Here is an 18,575-nt window from a genome sequence, read left to right on the forward strand (position 1 = left end):
AGCAGTTCAGTTTGGTTTGATGGCTTGTGATCATCCATCTTCCTCTTGATTATATTCCAGAATTCTGATTATATTCCAGAATTTTTTATTTGGATTGTTTATATGGATATATAAGTTACTTAAGTAAAACTTGAATAACAAGTTTAAGTTTATGTTTCAACTGAAGTATTTTAAACCCTAGTATCTCCATTTCCATATCTTAATAACACCTATTGCCTGCTAGTTTAACTAATGTTAGCAATGTTAATGAACGAGCTCATAATCAACATGCTGTCTGCAGGAATTTAACCCACAATGGGTAATATAGAAGTCAATGTTCAAACTGAACAGAACTGTCATTATTTCCCCCATTCAGTAAAGACACACTGTAGAGTAGTGTGGGGTTGAATGTGTTTTATGTATTTATGTTTAATGGATACAGTACTAATGTATCACTACTAAACTACTGTTTATGGTCTATATTCAATCCCAAAAGTGTTAAAAAAATAGACTCTAAATGTACTCTGGAGCAATTATACCACCAGAAATAAGGCCCTGTAATTATACCTTAGTTATGTACAAAAGCACACAGTACCAAATGGATCTGTATTAGTTCAAATTAGAAAAAAATTAACCGATTTACATTTTTGGCAGAGAAATTATTTTGTGTCTTAAATTAACATATTTATTTAATTCCATTGTTATGGTAATAAAAGACGTTTAGGCCAGGTAGAAAATTAGTTGACTTTTATTTATTTATGTGCATGTTGACAAAATATTAATATATAAAAGTTTTCAGATTCTGGGACCATACACATGCTTCCTAGACATACCAACTGTACATACATACATACATAACATTAGAATTTAATCACAGCTTTCACAGGTTTTCATAGACAGATTCAAAAACTCCTTCTTCTGCCTGAGATGTCTTGGCCTGAAAGAGAAACAGTGTGCGTTATTTAAGAGCATCTGAGAGTATATTTCACAACTATCAGTCACAGTATACTGTCACACTGTCACTGTTTAAATGACCAATGTGAAGTTTGCTAACTCATCCTGACTCTAGAGCTTTACCAACCGTTTCCTGTGAGGTGCGCTTCTCTGTGCTTTCCCGTCTGACCTGGTCGACATTCAGCACATCATAAATAGAGACCGGTCTGGGTTCCAGCGACTGAGGAAGAGAGTGAAGGAAAGAAAGAAAGAGAGAAAGAGAATTTGAAAAAAGTTAAAGAATTCATGGATAACATCAGTGTTAATGCAAACGAGCAGAAAGAAAAAAAAAAGAATTATCAACAGAATACATGTTGAAGCATCTCTAAGTGTCCATTAAAAAAAACTCATTATATCTAAAAGGTAAAAATGGCAAATATGTAGATATACATATGTTGATACTATATGGACAAAAGTAATGGGACCTTCTCATTTATTGTTTTTTTTTTCTAAAATCGAGGCCATTAAATTGAGTTTAATAGAAGTCTAAATCTTCATTGTAAACTAAAAGCTGTTTAAATGTGGTAAAACTATTTTCGTTCAGACTCAAGATATTTGGCAACCGGAATTATTAGGCTGAAAATGTAAAAAAAAAAAAAAAAAAAAGAATACTAAAAAAGTTAATATTTATAAATTAATTAAGTCATATTGCAGTGTTTTCTGCAGTATATGATTGGAGTAGAAGTGCTAAGGAAAATTCATTATTATAATAGCAATGCTTGAAAAATATTTGTCGAGTGTAGTATTGATAATGCGTCTTTATTTATAAAGCATGATCAAAATACATTTAGGCTATTTCATTTATTTAGAGATGAGAGAAAAGTGGCAAAATATGAAAACCTGTTAAAAACATGTTCAGTTTAAAATTTTGTTTGGTTTTGGTTTCAACCACAATTTGTTTTTTGCAGAATCTCTAATATTTTACAGTGTTTTACAGTAATAATGTTTCGGCTCAGTGCCTTGTGTCCTTGCTGACATGTTGATATATTGAGGACCTTTTCCTGATGCAGCACTCTGAATTTATTTGAGGCATCTTGGAAAGGTAAAAATGTGATGCTCAGCAAAAACGAAACTCAGCTGTTGAGTCAGCTGTCCTGAAATTATAAACCCCAGTTTGAGGAATTGCGAAAAGGCAACTGAAAAATCACTGCACAGTGGTTTTAATGCAGACAAGCACTATTAAACTATGAATCACAACATTCACACATGATTTATGAGATAGTATCTACATGTAGAGAGTAATTACATCCATTAAACTCACCAGCCCGTTCAGTTTTTAGAACTTTTAACCGTAGAAGGTGTTTATTTCATCCTACCAGGAAAGTAAACTGGTTTGTCTCGGTAACTGGCTAATTGTTCAAGGGGAGTAAGCTGGACTACATTCAGCAATTTTTGATATATATATATATATATATATATATATATATATGTCACTGATAAGATAAAATCTTATTATAATCTTATTACAATTAGTGTGCTTACTAAATATGCCAGACCAATAAATTAACTTGAATAGGATAGTTTATCTTCGTAAATAATGTATATAATATCTGTCACATCTTAAATGATGTGTGTTGAAATTTTAATATGTATTAGAAGGATAAAAAAAAAATACATAAAAAAAAAAAATATATATATATATATATATATATATATAGTTGGCCAACCACCTCATAGTAGTAGCACTGTAGCCCACTGGTTAAAAACTGCTGCATTAAATGTATAAAAGTGGGCAATTTTTTTATATGAATACAATATACTGTACTAAACTAGGATGAGAGAACAAAATGCAGAACCAAAAATAAACTAGTCTGAAAGTCAAATCTAAACTTACACAATTGAGAAATACTAACAGAGAAGCACGTAAAATCCTAAGGAATGCTACATTTAGTTACTTTAAGTTGCACCCACTGCTGACACAGATCATCCAACATCCCAACCTAATACATCTGTAACTTTGCAGAGATCCTGCACTGCACTGGATGAAGTCATGCATTGCAGTAAAGCAAATGGCAAATTGCTCTTATGACCTACAACACTGGGACCAAATAGTCAACCATTATTTAAAATAATAACTACATAAACAGGCAAAGATAGTCTGTTAGGCAAGATGGGCCGCACCCATTATGCAAATAAAGGATGTCAGGGGCCAATAGGAAAGCTGTAACTGTAGATGTGTGCTGTCTACAGTTGAGAGAAACCGTTATGCATAGCAAGAACAGCTTAAATAAACAGTGAAGAACAGGCTTACCGAGTACACCGATTCAGAGTGTGCAACCTGAGTGGTTACACCGACACTGCTCTGTCTTTCTCTGCCTTTTACTCCATCTTCTTTTACCTCTGTCTGAGGAGGAGCCTAACAACATTACAGAAAACCAAATAAAGAATTGAATTCCTATGTGAATCTGAACCAATTAAGTATCAGGATGGCCTTTATGTGATTGTTAAAAATGGATAAAATCTGCACATTCTGGAATCTAATCTAATTTTCAGTTCTTGACTTTGTAATCTTTGGTTGGCGAGACACCACATCAAAACCATTAACCCTTCCTTAACTTCCTATGAGAACAAAATGTAGGACTGGAATCTGGATTCAAAATCGACATATAAAGACTTGGGTATGGTGTTACTCAAATAACATTTTGTAGCACCTTTAAATTTAAAGGATAAAAAGGTGCGAAATGCCTACAACACTTCAGCCTCCAAACACTGGAGAGAAGTTGTCTGACCACTCACATGGTTGCCAGATTGACAACACAGTGGCAGGGACGATGCCTGGGTATGTAAAGATCCGGGGCTCAGCCCAGTTAGTTATATAAATATATTACAATAAGTATCCTGATATATAATGTTTAACACTATAATGTGTAGTTCATTAGCTGATCAGTTGGGCAGTTCCCTACTAGCTCACTGCGCTCTTCAAAACCAGCAAGCTGATTGGCTGTTTCTCCTGAAATTCTCCTGAACATTATCCTTGATCCGGCACCGTGATAAGCGTTAATAGATTTTCCATGCACACAGCGGTCTCCTCATTAATAATACAGCTGAGACGAGCCAAACGATTCGGGGCTACTGGATAATTATTCAGGGCTAAAGCCCCAGAAGCCCAGGCCAGGCAACGCCCCTGCACAGTGGCAGGCAGTAAAGAGTCATACTCTGTAAGCAGATCAGCAAATCTTTACTACTACCCTAGTGATTGAAATAAATTATCAAGCTATAGTAAGCAAACCTTAGCTGAAGCTCAGTTCTTACTTGCTTAGGAGAAAATTAGATTGTTTAGCATCTTTCTTCTGGGTTCTTTGGGCTCAAAGCTGTCTCCATCAGTCTAAATCACTGCAAATGTTTACTCTTTGTTTTACTCTGTCTCTAGTTATAAAGGTTTTTAGACAGATGACAAGGCTTTTCAGGCTGTTTGTGCTGAACCAAGCAGTTTGTTGCTTGCTTCTCTGGCTGCAGCACAATGTTTGCCTGTTGCTGTGTTCTATTCCTGGCATCCCGGGGTGTGGAAATGGCACTGGGGGAATGATGGTGGGTAAGATCGGAGAATAAAACCCACACAGATTTCTGTTCTGTACCAGACGAATGGGACAATAAGAACATGCTGCCTGAAACACTGCTGTTAAAAGATGCTAGTGCTTTAACTTTAGCTGTCTTTTCTATGCTGTGGTGTTCTAGCGAGGAAGTATGAACAAGAGGGACAAAATGCATCTGGAGAAGCTGGTCAGACGTGCAGGGTGCGTGGTTGGTGTGAAGCTGGACTCTGGGGTAACAGTAGCAGAACGGAGGACACTGCACAAACTACTCTCCATCATGGAAGACGTTGGTCATCCACTGCATTCCATCATCATAGATCATAGGAGCAGCTTCAGTGGCAGGTTCTTGTCACAAAGCTGCTCTACAGACAGACTCAGGAGATCCTTTGTCCCGAGAGCCATCAGACTCTTCAACTCCTCCCAGTGGAGCCGGAAAAGAGAGTACTGTACTGTAATCACACTCTGTAACATGTACATCTACACCCTGAGACTCAATTGACATTTGACAGTATATTCTGTTTATTTGCACTCCTGGACACTCTGGACACTTTATGGTACGTCTTGTACATTTGCACTCCTGGACACTAACTAACTTAGCATTTTTATCTAATATCCGATCACACATCCTGGTCATATTATGAATTAATACAGAAAATATATTCCTTATAGATCCTATAAGAGCGCAGATCACTGTTCACTTCTATACTGACCTTGTGCCATCTGACTACGAAAACTGATCCGATAATGCTGAAAAGGACTAAAATGAGGGTGACAGTCAGCAAAGCGATGACATCACTGTGTAGAGGTTCACCCGGCTTGACATAACCCACATCTGCGAGACAGAAAGAGAGAGAGAAAGAGAAAGGAAGAAAGCTACATGATGAAGAAAGTTAAATGTCATATTGCTCAATCAGCGATGGCCGCTTCTGTCCAATATGTCACAAGACTCAACTGTCGCTCACTTTCTGTTCTGCTTGGGGATTTCTATTTTTTCTCCAGCTGCTCTACAATTTTTACTGAAGTGTTATCAGGACAATGTCATGCTACAAACTGTATAAGAAGAAGCTAAAGTTCCTCCTGAGCTTGTAGTAGTAGATAGCTGTTTGTGTCATTCATGACTTTTAAGTTACAACATTTAATTTACAGTGCAAAAGTATTCATGATCATAACATTATGATCATAACCACCCCCATGCTTCTATGTTCACCATTTTTGACCTTCCTTTGCTCTGCATACTGCTACTCTAATCATAAATTTACCTCACCACTGCTACTCTAATCATACATTTGCTTTAGCAGCGCTTTTCCAGTCACAAATTCACCTCAGCAGTGCTACTCTAATCATAAATGTACCTCAGCACTGGTACTCCAATCATCCTCTATTCTCTATCCTCTATTCACCCTGTTCTTCAATAGGACCCCACAGGATAGACCACCACAGGCAAGGTATTATACATGGGTGGTGGGACATTCTCAGCACTGCAGTGAATAACACTGACATGGCTGTGGTGTGTTAGTGTGTGTAGTACTGGTATGAGTGTACTAAACACAGAAGTGGAGAGTAAGTGAACAGTGTTTAAAAACTCCAGCAGCACTGCTGCACACACAAACACACCAGCCCCATGCCAGTGTCCCTGCAGTGCTGAGAATTTAAATTTTAAATTTAAAAGTTAGATGTTTAATAATCATATTGGGATTTATTTTAGCTTCTATTACCTTTTATTTCTCTGGTTCTCATATAAATATGTCTTTTAATAATGTTTAATAATTGTTTTTTTTTTATTATTTAACTCTTCTATTAACTAGGGTTTTTCATATTAATCTTTATTTTAGTGCTTTATTATCTAATTTACTGAATTACTCTGCACTCTGGAGCTGAATTTAGCTTAATTCAATTAGCTTCAATTTCCAGCCATTTATTGTTGGGTTATTTTTGTTGTTTTGTTGGGTTATTGTTTTTTTTAAACTCATTTCACTTCTTTAACTGGTTTTAATGGGTACGTTCAATTATTTTTCTCTTTTTATCTTTCTTTGAGCTAAATTTGGATGCATGAAAGATGCCCTATATTTAACATTTATTGTCATTAAAGCTTTTCATACAGAATCCTATAATAAATCACATGTTCTCATAAGGGAAGTATTTTTTTTACCATGTGAAACTTTAAATAATGGCCCTGCATGTTGTACATAACACATAACACAATGCAGAATTGAAATAGGTCTAGATTAGGAAAAGAGAAGTCAAATTATTGGACACTTCTCCAAATCCAAATGTGGAAGTGATTGATAAGGACTCTTTATTTACTTTTCTCAGAGCTGCACGATATAGCCTTGCTTATCGGAGCACAATCTACACCTATTAATTATCAATAGGGTTTCTAATGGCAAGTTTTTCAATTAATTTATTTTACCATTATAATCAATCTTATTTTAGTGAATATTGTAAAATGAGGAAAATGTAGATATTTGGTTGTGGGTCAATAGGGATGGCAGATACAACTGATTTGATTTATTTTATAAATAGATTTTATAGTATGTTGTTTTATTTAAATCTATTTATTATAAAATTATAGAAGCTTTGGAATTCCTAATGAACTTGGAATGTTCCTTCCCATCTGAGGTTTTTACCAGAACTGAAATTATTATTATAATTTTTTTTTTTTTTTACAAATTAATACATGAAATAATCTAAATATACATTTGTCTTGGTTTGTGATAAAACTTTGAAAAACAAACATACAATAAACACTAAACATTTTGAATATCCCTGCAGACAAATTATTAAAGCACAATGTAGTTACCACAGAAGTGCTATTGTTATCATAAAATTACTAAAGCAGTGCTTTTCCAGTCATATATTTACCTCAGCACTGCTATTGTAACCATAAATATACTTTAACAGCGGATTTTCAGTCATACATTCACCTCAGCAGTGCTACTCTAATCATAAATTTACCTCACCACTGCTACTCTAATCATAAATTTGCTTTAGCAGCACTCTTACAGTCACAAATTCACCTCAGCAGTGCTACTCTAATCATACACGTACCTCACCACTGCTACTCTAACCATAAATTTGCTTTAGCAGTGCTTTTCCAGTCACAAATTCACCTCAGCAGTGCTACTCTAATCATAAATGTACCTCAGCACTGGTACTACAATAATAATTTTACCTTAGCAGTGCTACTCTAATCATAAATGTACCTCACCACTGCTACTCTAATCATACATTTGCTTTAGCAGTGCTTTTCCAGTCACAAATTCACCTCAGCAGTGCTATGCTACTCTAATCATAAATATATATTACAAGTCCTTTTTCAGTCATACATTTACCTCAGTATTGCTCTTTTATTCATAAATTTGCTTTAGCAGAGCAGGTCCATCAGGAATTCCAAGGCTGTTATCGTTTTGCACATTTTATAAAAAATGCTAAACAAATGCTAGCTAAATCCAAGTTAGCTCAGCTAATGTTACCATCCTAGTCCTGTAAAGCTCATATATTTAATCTTGTTATATAGTAGCTGACTGATACCAAATGTAATAAGTGATGCAGAACACCCCTAACAATATAACACTATTCATTCACCAACCCCTATTTTCTAAAGCTCACTCACCTCGTACAAGAACCAGCCAGGGAAGCACTGATGCTTGGTAATTGAAGCTGTACTCCCCACTGAAGGAGCTGTTAGGCATGGAGATATTAGCCCACAGCCACATGGGTGTAGGAACAGAATACACATGTTTAAATGTGTGCCTCCACACCTCTATGTTTTTATATTTGCAAGAAACTTTTGTTCCACTGCTGTTGACTGGGACAGTGACCATGATGTTAATGCTGAGCGTTTCTCCTGCTAATGCCACGCTAGTCCTGTTCTTGACCACGAGTTCTTTGGCTGCATGGAGAGAAAAAAACAAAACAAAGAGAGGTTGATATTGGAATAATATATTAATTAATACTAAATATATCCCGTTTACTTTGCTCAATAAGGAATATTTAGGCTTATCATACATGCCAAGAGGTAGAAACTAGTTCGAATTGTGTCCCATGACTTTTGCCATGTCCCACAGGAGTTAAAAGATGCTGCATTGATATGTGGGATATATCTCCATGTTATTCACCTGCATTAAAAGAGGAAATGATATCTACCTGTTATCTAATGTCTATCTGTTCAAAGGGACAATTCTAGTCAGATGCTGCCGGTCACAATCATTCCCACCCACTTAGTAAACTTACTGCACTGCACTGTCCACCGTGGGTGGTAATTTTAGCTTTCTATAGCATATTCCTGATACAAACGTGACACTGTGGACTGATCAGTTTTTAACCTCACTCACATTTAAAGATAACACCTCACAACTTATTCAAGTATAACTCTGAGTTAACACATCACAATCAACTTACTTCTGTCCCATGACTTTTTGACATGTAAGTCTAGTATTATTGACTATCATATTGTGAAACCAGTGCAGATAAATGAGAAAAAAAACTATATTTTATCAAGTAAAATAATCAAATTTCAGGACAAAAAAGTTTTTTTCTCAGATAAAATTTTTTGTTATTTTGTATGATTATTTTACTTATTTTAGGAACAACGACCTTAATCAGTCTAAAAATAGGCACAAAAAATCACCAGACAAGTGATTTTTGTGTTCATTTTTAAGTTATAAAATCAGGGACTTTTACTTGATTCAAGTCTTACTTTAAGGATTTTGAGCATTCTTACTAAGATTTTTTTTGCATAATACAAGAATATACGTCTCAATTTACATTATATGATATTTTGTCTAGTTTTTGGATGTTCTACTGTCTAGTTAATTGAATTTTTTTGCAGTGTAAGAACATTTAGGGATGATGCAGCTGTGGTTGAGAGCTAATTTTAGATCAGAACATATGAATAGTCACTATGTCCAGCAGTATTTGCACATTTTTCCAATGCTTTTCTGTTGACGCAGTCCAAAATGACTCACACTGCTCGAGATCCTTATGATTATGTGGGATAACCCACGTCTAACATAAACCAATCCTTTAAAAATGTCCAGGAAGGGCTCCTTGAATTGGTGCCATAGATGAATGACCTCTTTTGGTTCCCTACAGAACCTTTGGAATAAGAATTGAGTGGTTGGGGTCAATCCATTGAAAGAGTCATTAATTCAACAGTGATTTTTCATTTTCAGAGCCATCTTCTGAATATTCCCTCGAGTATCCGGCCTAGAAGAGGCAATTTCGCTTACTGACTTGCTGATTAAGTGACTGATGAATTTTGTTAAAAGGTGCAAGCTGTAGGACTGTTTATTTCCCCACAGAGATTCAGTGATGAGCCAAAATATTATGATTAGTTTGGCTAATGTTGGGTTGTTTTAGTGTGTTTGTGTTAAGAGTCAAAATTCAGGATTTTTAGTGTCACGTCACAAAGTACAGGTGTACATGGGAGTGAAAAAGGTTCCCACAATTGTGAAGTGAACAGTAATTACAACATGTAGAATAATAAATAATAATAATAATAATAATAATAATAATAATAATACATTTTATTTTTAAAGCGCTTTTCAGGAAAACTCAAAGACGCTTTACATTGCATTAAAAAAAAACACAATATAAAAATAATAGTGAATAGTGAAATAAAATTGAATATACAGACAACTTTACAAATATACAAATATATCAATACACACAATAACTTACACTATAGACATACTGAAAAAAATGGTATTGCACAGAATTACGTTAATTAAGAGTGAATATATAATAAACGATGCTATATAGATGTGCAGGCATATCTATATATCCACAAAAAATTTGGATGTTTGGTTGTGGGTAAATAGGGATGGCAGATATTACTGATTTTCTTTTCAATCTGATACCCTTATAAAGTACATTATTCTAGTATCATTATAAATCAGTGTAAATAGGTTACAGTATGTTGTTTTATTTAATTCTATTCATTATAAAATGTGCACAATGATTTTTTTTTTACAATAAATTAAATTACATTTAATCATCTATACTTTGTCTTGGTTTGTAAGAAATCTTGTAAACACTAATTATTTTTAATATTCTTGCAGACAAACCAACAAAGCACAACATATTTACCTCAGGCTCAGTGTGTGTGTGTGTGTGTGTGTGTGTGTGTGTGTGTGTTGAACGTTAATATTATTATACTGTTACAGTAATATGAATGCAGTATATGACAATATATGACAAGTATTGTATTGAGACTAGGGGTGGGCAATATTATATCCTATACAATATATCGTGACACAGAAATATCATGATATTAAAAATCCATATTGTGATAATAGAGATGTTCTGTCTTAAAAGTAGTCTATTATTTACTGTGAAGCTTTAGGTGTATTTATTGTATAATTGTTTTAGTTTGCAGTTTATATGCATGCACTAAATATTCTGCAATATTATTTGCTGCATTATATTACTTTATGCTATATTATTTATTTTGCTACATTATGATTATTCTGTTATACTATTATACTATATTCCTGAAATTAATTAATTATTTTTCTGTTTTCATATATCGGCGAGTATATCGCTATCGCAAAAATACCCTGAAATATCGTGATATTATTTTAGAGCCATATCGCCCACCCCTAATTGAGACACCTGCTAATTACTTGTTAGTCAAGAGTATTAAAAAGAGTCTATCCTTCTTTACTCTCTTAAATTTTGTAGGAACATTGCTGTGAGGATTTGATTGCAATCAGTGAAAAGATTATTGAGGCATAAATGAGGTCAAAATAATGGATGATCATAATACTACATCATCTCGAACACGTCTCAAAAGTCCTGATTGGAGCACAACAATTCTCAAGAACTCCACAGCTGCTCTACAGCTCAGTACTTTTACTGGGGGGATTTATACCCCTCAAACCCACGCCTGACATTATACAACAACAACAACAACAACAGCAACAACAAAAAAGCAACAATTTCACTTACCTTCACTCCTATTACAGCAACACAGGAGACAAATGCAGAAAATCCCAAACTTTACTACAAACATTTTCTATCCAAAGTGTCCCAAAGTATCTCAGATAAGGTGAAAAATTCAATGAGTAGCGAGCTTGAGGTCGCTGTGACAAACGATCACAGAGAAGTACTGGACAAACATTTTCTGTACTGCCCAAAAGAAGTGACTACAGGAAGTCATGTCACAACCAAAAGCTGAAGCTGCACAAGAACCTGCTTGACAAACACTTCCTATGGAGGTAATTATGTTGCTGAACTTTAGAACCTGTAGAACAAAATGTGTACTTACATTTTACATTTAAAAAAACCTGTAAACTAAAATTAAATCTTGTATTTTTAATGTAACAACTTCTAAACTTAAACTTGTACTTTTATTTTATACTTGAGATCCCATAAACTAACATTTGTTTTTGTATTTTTTATTTCAGAACCTGTGGACCACAATTTGTACTTGTACTTATAATTTAAGAACCTGTAAACTAATTTTTATATTTACATTTTTGATTAGAGAACTTGTGAATTTAAATTTGTACTTTATTTTTTTTTTATTTGAGAACTTGTAAACCTACTATTTTTAATGTGAGAACTTGTAAACCAAAAATTGTACAAAAATGTTTTATGTATTTTTATTTTATTTTTTGATTTGAGAACCGTAAACTAATATTTTTGCTGTTGTTTTTATTGTAGAAACTTGTGAGAACTTATTTTATTGTTTTTTCTGAGTGTATCAAAAATTAAGTTAAATTTTTTGTTCTCACAAGTAGAAGAGAAAATTTTAAAACTCAAGAATAGATTTTTGTTTTACATGTTCTCAAACCAGGCACTACAAACTCTTATATTTGTATATGTGTTTTTGTTTTTTTGGAACCTGTATATTAATATATGCACTTGCATTTTTAAAGTGACTTGTGAATTGAAACTAGAAAATCAACTTAAAATTAAATTTTTAAAATACAAGAGCGGATTTTACAGACAATTTCTAACAAGTTCTCAAATTCTGCAACAGAATTACCTCCATAACTTCCCAACACACGTTCTGATGTTGAACCTAAAATATACCCTGACCTTATTGTCAACACTTGAACACCAAAACGCTAAAATTAACTAAAATCTACAATAATGATAAAGTTCTTCCCCAAAATATGAAAACAGCTTATCTCACAGTGTGCTGTCACAAGACTTCAGTCTCTCACACAATCTCCCACGCAATCCCTCACAAACGTGTTCCTCTTTCTTTCTTTTCCTTTCATCACAGCCCTCACTTCCTCTCCTCTTTCATGCAGTGGAATGAAGTCTTGTGTATTTATTTATGGGATTAATATGAGGATGATATGACTAACTGTTGACCCCTGCTGAAAGGTCCAGCTGGTGGTGAGGTGGATGAAAAGCTGTTTTTTTTTAGGTGTAAACATACTGTACATTATGCTGGTTCTAAGCTAGGGGTTAACCTGCTCTTGACCATCATAGTGTATGTTAAATTTGATTTTGGTCTTGCTGATTGACCCATTTGGTCTTGTTGATCATGATGGACGGCCAGCAGGTTGATACTGGTAATTTTTTTTAGTGTCACACAAAAAACTTGTATCTTCAAATTCTTATTCTTTATTTCTTTCAGTGGAAGTCATTGTAATTGTTTTTGTTCAAAGTCATTTTGGAGCATTTCTATTGGCCAATTAATCATGAACTTATACCACAATATAAACTGCCAGATTCAAATGATGGCAATGTTTTTAAATGTTCTAGTAACGTTGTTCAGTTGTGTCAGTCAATTTACAGTTTTAGAAATGTTACTACCATAGATATAATACAGACTACACAGAAATCATACTTCCCAGCTTAATCACTTTTATTTTCTAATTTTTATTTACTGAAATCCATGTCACAATACTTACCAAGAGTCTAATTTTGTAAAAAGCAATAGAAATGTAACTAAATAAATAATGTAACATAAATATAAAAAAGTAGCAAGAAAATCTACCAAAATAATAAAGTTGATGCATGTACAGCTCTGGAAAAAAATAAGAGACCACTTAAAAATTACGAGTTTCTTTGATTTTACCAAATTAAAAACCTCTGGAATATAATCAAGAGGAAGATGGATGATCACAATCCATCAAACCAAACTGAACTGCTTGAATCTTTGCACCAGGAGTAAAGGCATGAAGTTATCCAAAAGCAGTGTGTAAGACTGGTGGAGGAGAACATGATGCCAAGATGCATGAAAACTGTGATTAAAAACCAACATTAATACACCAAATATTGATTCTGAACTCTTAAAACTTTATGAATAAGAACTTGTTTTCTTTGCATTATTTATTCTTTTTTTGTTATTTCAGCCATTTCTCATTTTCTGCAAATAAATGCTCTAAATGACAATATTTTTATTTGGAATTTGGGAGAAATGTCTGTAGTTTATAGAATAAAACAACAATGTTCATTTTACTTTAACATTTACCTATAAATAGCAAAATCAGAGAAACTGATTCAGAAACTGTAGTGGTCTCTTATTTTTTTCAGGACTGTAATTGTGAAACAGAGCCAGTCATAATGTTTAAGAGTCTAAATATTATACAGTTCTGAATTTGGCCACTAGATGTCAGCAGCAGATTATTTCTAGAATATCCCTCAACCTTTCTTCGGTAAAAACCCTCAATCACAACAAATACTTTTCTAATGGTGTAACTCTCACATGGTGCTCTAATATCAGAGCTAAGCAGTGTATTAGGTTGTTTTCCTCTATTTTTCTGGGGATTTGTTGTTGCTGTAAGATTGTCAGAGGAATTGTTAAGTTATAAAATGAGCAGAGAGCTGTGCATTCTTTCTGCTTCATGCGTTACTAATGTTTTTATGGGCTTATTTTGAGGGGAAAACAGCTGCTCGGGAAAATGTGATACTCTTAGAGGAAAATTAGACTGAGTTTGATGTAATTGAGCATAGTGATACACACATTCATTTAATTGAGCAGTTGGCTGCCTTTCTAGCTTCTGTTAGCACTAGAGAGAGAGAGAGAGAGGAATTCAGTCTGCAGTGACAAATTACCTCATGCTTAATGAAAAACAGGTGCATGTGGGCCTTATGGAGGAGGGAGAGAGAGAAAAGAGAGAGAAGAGAAGAGTAAACGTAACACCTTCATTTTTACTTTAGTTTATTTTGGGGTTATCATCAGAATACTGTGACTTTTGGGCCTTAAAACATTTAATTTTTGACTTTTTATAGACATAAGACATTGATCATTTTTCCTTTATATTTCCTGTAATACATGTTACGACAAGCTGCACTACAGGGTGGACAATTTTTATATTGTTCATTCTATTTTTATTTTTTTCCCTCCTACATATTTCTGTAAATAAATTCATTCAGACTACGTAGGAACACTTAAGAAATTATTTAGAAATTTAAAAGTGTTAAACAAACCAAAATACTTTGTGAAGAAGCATTTAGATGGCTCTTATCTGTGGTGCTGTTAACTTAAGTAATCTCTTGCTCTTCCTTTCCTGGGGTTGTCCTGATGAGTGCCAGTTCCATCATAATATTTTTGATGGTCTCGGTATACCAACTCTACCTCTTCACAACACAGCTGAGACTCTCACACAATAAGAGGGCAAAAAAATCAACAGGGTGACTGAAAGCGCTACCAACCTACTCATGGAGATATACACATCAAAAAGAGCCTAGAAAACGAAATAAAATGTCCTGAAAGTACTTTAAATTGAAGAATAATATTCCTCTATATTTATAATATTGGCTTCATTCGGAGTCATCTTGAAACATTAACTGTTACACAGGTCTAGTACGAAATTTAAACACAGACACAGAACATTATATTGATTATGTTACTGGATATTAATGCCAGCCAAGGCTGATGTCAGTACAACAACTGAGAGAGAGAGAGAGAAGATTAGGAGAGAGTGAGAGTGAAAAAGAGAGCAGGAGAAAAAGAGTGAACGTGAAAAGAGACAGAGAGAAAGAGTAATAAAGAGACAGAGTGAGAGAGAGAGAAAGAAAGAAAGACATTGACATTGAAAAAGAGAAAGTGACAGAAAGAGAGTGAAAGAGAGAGAATGTGAAGGGCTAAAAAGTAAGGGAAAAAGAGAGTAAGAGTAGGAGAGAGACAGAAAGAGCCAGAGAAAGAGAGAGTGAAAAAGAGAAAGTAGGAGAGAGAGTGAAAGAGAGAAAAAGCAAGAGAGAGAGAGGGTGAAAGGGAGAGAGTGTGAGAGACAGAGAGAAAGAGAGAGAATGTGAGGCCAACAGAAATAACATCTGGATGTCAGTCAATGAAAAACTGTTATAATCTCTCTCTCTTTTCCCTTTATCTCCTCTTCACCCCTCTCTCTCTCTCTTCCCCCCCCCCCCAAATCCTTCATTCTGCATTCTTTAGAGGGGTCACAACACACATGGGTCCATTACACACATTTACTCTACTGATCCACGTTCAAACATCTCCTTTAAACCAGTAAACAGCTCCAAATGTTAAGGTCCTAAAGATGTTCACTACACGTCACAGTACAAAGCTGTTTGAGAACAGATTAGGACAAGCTGGGCTGTAATGCATTTACATTCCCTGGCAAGAAAAAAAGAACAAAATGATCCAAAAAGGAGTTTAGAATTGAAAGATGCTTCGTATGTGTGAACGTAATAATGATAAAGGTATGTGATGGGATATGGGAGTGAAGGAATACGTGTATTTAGGAAAACTGATGAAGGTATTACAGGTTCCGTATGGCATCCTGCAGCACATTTATTCACATATGCTGTAGGTCCTGCAAACATGTATGTAGGTTGCAGAAGCTGCCATGTAAGCTGGTTTCATAAATATTCGATTGGCGATAAATATGGTGACCAGGCAGAGACATTACTAGGGTGAACATTCTCATGCTATAAGAGCTGCTAGGGTCTCTCCAATGACTACTACGGGTGACCAACTGTTGTATGCAATGGCTTCCCAGATCAACAATCATACTACCAGTTCGAGCTGTGTGCCACTCCATGGCAAAAAGGCAGAATTGAAACACTCATCATAAGGCAACTATTGTCAAACCCAACTTTCATCAGATACCAAACATATCCTGGATATATATAGCAGCCCAGGTTCCTCATTCGCAACATCACTGCAGTGTGCCACTCCATGACAAAAAGGCAGAATTGAAACACTCATCATAAGGCAACTATTGTCAAACCCAACTTTCATCAGATACCAAACATATCCTGGATATATATAGCAGCCCAGGTTCCTCATTCGCAACATCACTGCAAACAAAGGCAGTGGTGATGGCTTATGGATGGCCTACATTGTGGATAATTTGTTGGACTGAGATATGTAGGATGGTTGTTTCAAAGATGTACCCCATTTAAAATCTGTAAAGTGGGCAAAATGTATTTGAGTATGTTGTAAAGGCATGTCTAACAATCAACCATTTCTCACCAAGAGGTGCACTACCCAAAAGTCCATAGCACAAAGATTAGATAGCATAGATTTTGTAGAATTTTCAGTCCAGCTTTCTTATATTGTTCAGTAAACAGCTCAACTTGACACTATGAGCACTAAAACATTTTTATAAAGTGTTTGAGAAAACTGGACTTTATCATTTGGAGTTATTAAGTGATTTGACAGTAGAGTTTTGAAGGTGAATCAGTAGAGTGAAGTGTAGAGTGAGTGTGTGTGTGTGTTGTGACCCACTTAAAAGAATGCGAGAAGAAGGCCTTTGGGCAAGAGAGAGTGATAAGTGAAGAGGATGTAAGTGTGTGTGTGTGTGTGTGTGAGAGAGATAGCTTGAGACGGCGAGAGATTTGGAACAGGAACTTGTCCATTAAAAAACAATAAATATAAAAATCTTAGCGTTAGTATTTAGTATAGTTAGGAGGCGACAAAAGAAAAGTGTGGAAAGAATCTTTCAGAGGATGGTTTTGTAAATTAAAATTACAGATTTAAACTATATGAGGCCATGCAGAAACTCAATACATGGCCTCATGCGACTTATACCTTTTATAAAAATATAAAATATTTTTTATATTTAAAAAACAGACATAAATGAGTACAATGTTTTTTATTTTATTATTTATTTTTCCATTTTCTTCTAATTTAGCCAGGCCAATTGTCCCACCCATTCAGCTGCTAGTTAGCTGTATATCCCCCCCTTCACTAGTGACGCCACAACACCAGGAGTGTGAAGACTAACACATGCCTCCTCCGATACATGTAAAGTGCTGATGCCGCATTGTCGAGTAGCATCACTGTCTGCTCGGAGGAAAGCGCAGTGACTCGGTTCCGATACATCAGCTCACAGATGCCTTGTGCTGCACAACTCTGAGAGTGATAAGGAGAGATAGCGTCATCTACTTACCTAGAAAGAGCAAAGCCTATTGTGCTCTCTCAGGGCTCTGGCAGCTGATGGCAAGCTGCTTGACTGGGATTCGAACAAGTGATCTCCCGAACATAGTGGCAGCGCTTCGGACCGAAAAAAAGTACAATTCTAATAATAAATTCAAGTGATTAATGATTGGAATCTTAGAAATGTGTATTTCCTCACAAAATTACATGGTCACTAGTTGCTATGATATGACAAACCTAGGTGCAAATGAAATATAAATACAGTGTTTCTCACATTTTCTTATATCCATAATATATTTTCTTATATTATTTTATGATATTTGTTTGATTGCAGATGGCACAAACCCAAGATATGTCATGTTTTGTGTGATCAGCTCAATTTAATGTGTTAATATACATCCATTCCTGCATTTTAGACCTGAAACACAATCTAAACAACAACAAAAAGTTGGGATGGGGAAAGTTAGGGCTAACAATAAGGTAAAAAAATATATGATGTCATTTTAAACAAGGGATGACAACAGCTGGTTGCAATCATGAATTGGTACAAGAGCAGTATCCACACAAGAAAACACTTGGCAAACCTTAGTGAAATAATACAATGCACAATTAAATGCATAAATGTCACATAAAACTTTACTGTGGAGAACAGGAGCCGTTCATCAACCTTTCTGGAGTTGGAAGCATCTGGGATGGACCATCACACAATGGAAATGCTTCATGCTGTCAGAAAAATCAGTGTTTCAGTTTTTTTTGGTTAA

General features: G+C 34.9%; 1 protein-coding gene across 1 annotated transcript; it reads right to left on the minus strand.

Annotated features, from left to right (window-relative positions):
- Positions 1-709: 709 nt before the first annotated feature.
- Positions 710-11,665, minus strand: si:ch211-243a20.4 (uncharacterized). Its single transcript, XM_007253134.4, has 6 exons — positions 11,457-11,665; positions 8,119-8,397; positions 5,216-5,337; positions 3,224-3,328; positions 1,061-1,153; positions 710-916 (listed from the first exon to the last, which is right to left on the minus strand). The coding sequence occupies exons 1-6, from the start codon at positions 11,518-11,520 to the stop codon at positions 860-862; spliced, it is 720 nt and encodes a 239-aa protein (XP_007253196.3). The 5' UTR covers positions 11,521-11,665; the 3' UTR covers positions 710-859.
- Between the last annotated feature and the right edge of the window lie 6,910 nt (positions 11,666-18,575).

Source organism: Astyanax mexicanus, chromosome 21 (assembly GCF_023375975.1).
Source record: "Astyanax mexicanus isolate ESR-SI-001 chromosome 21, AstMex3_surface, whole genome shotgun sequence".
NCBI classification, from domain to species: Eukaryota; Metazoa; Chordata; class Actinopteri; order Characiformes; family Acestrorhamphidae; genus Astyanax; species Astyanax mexicanus.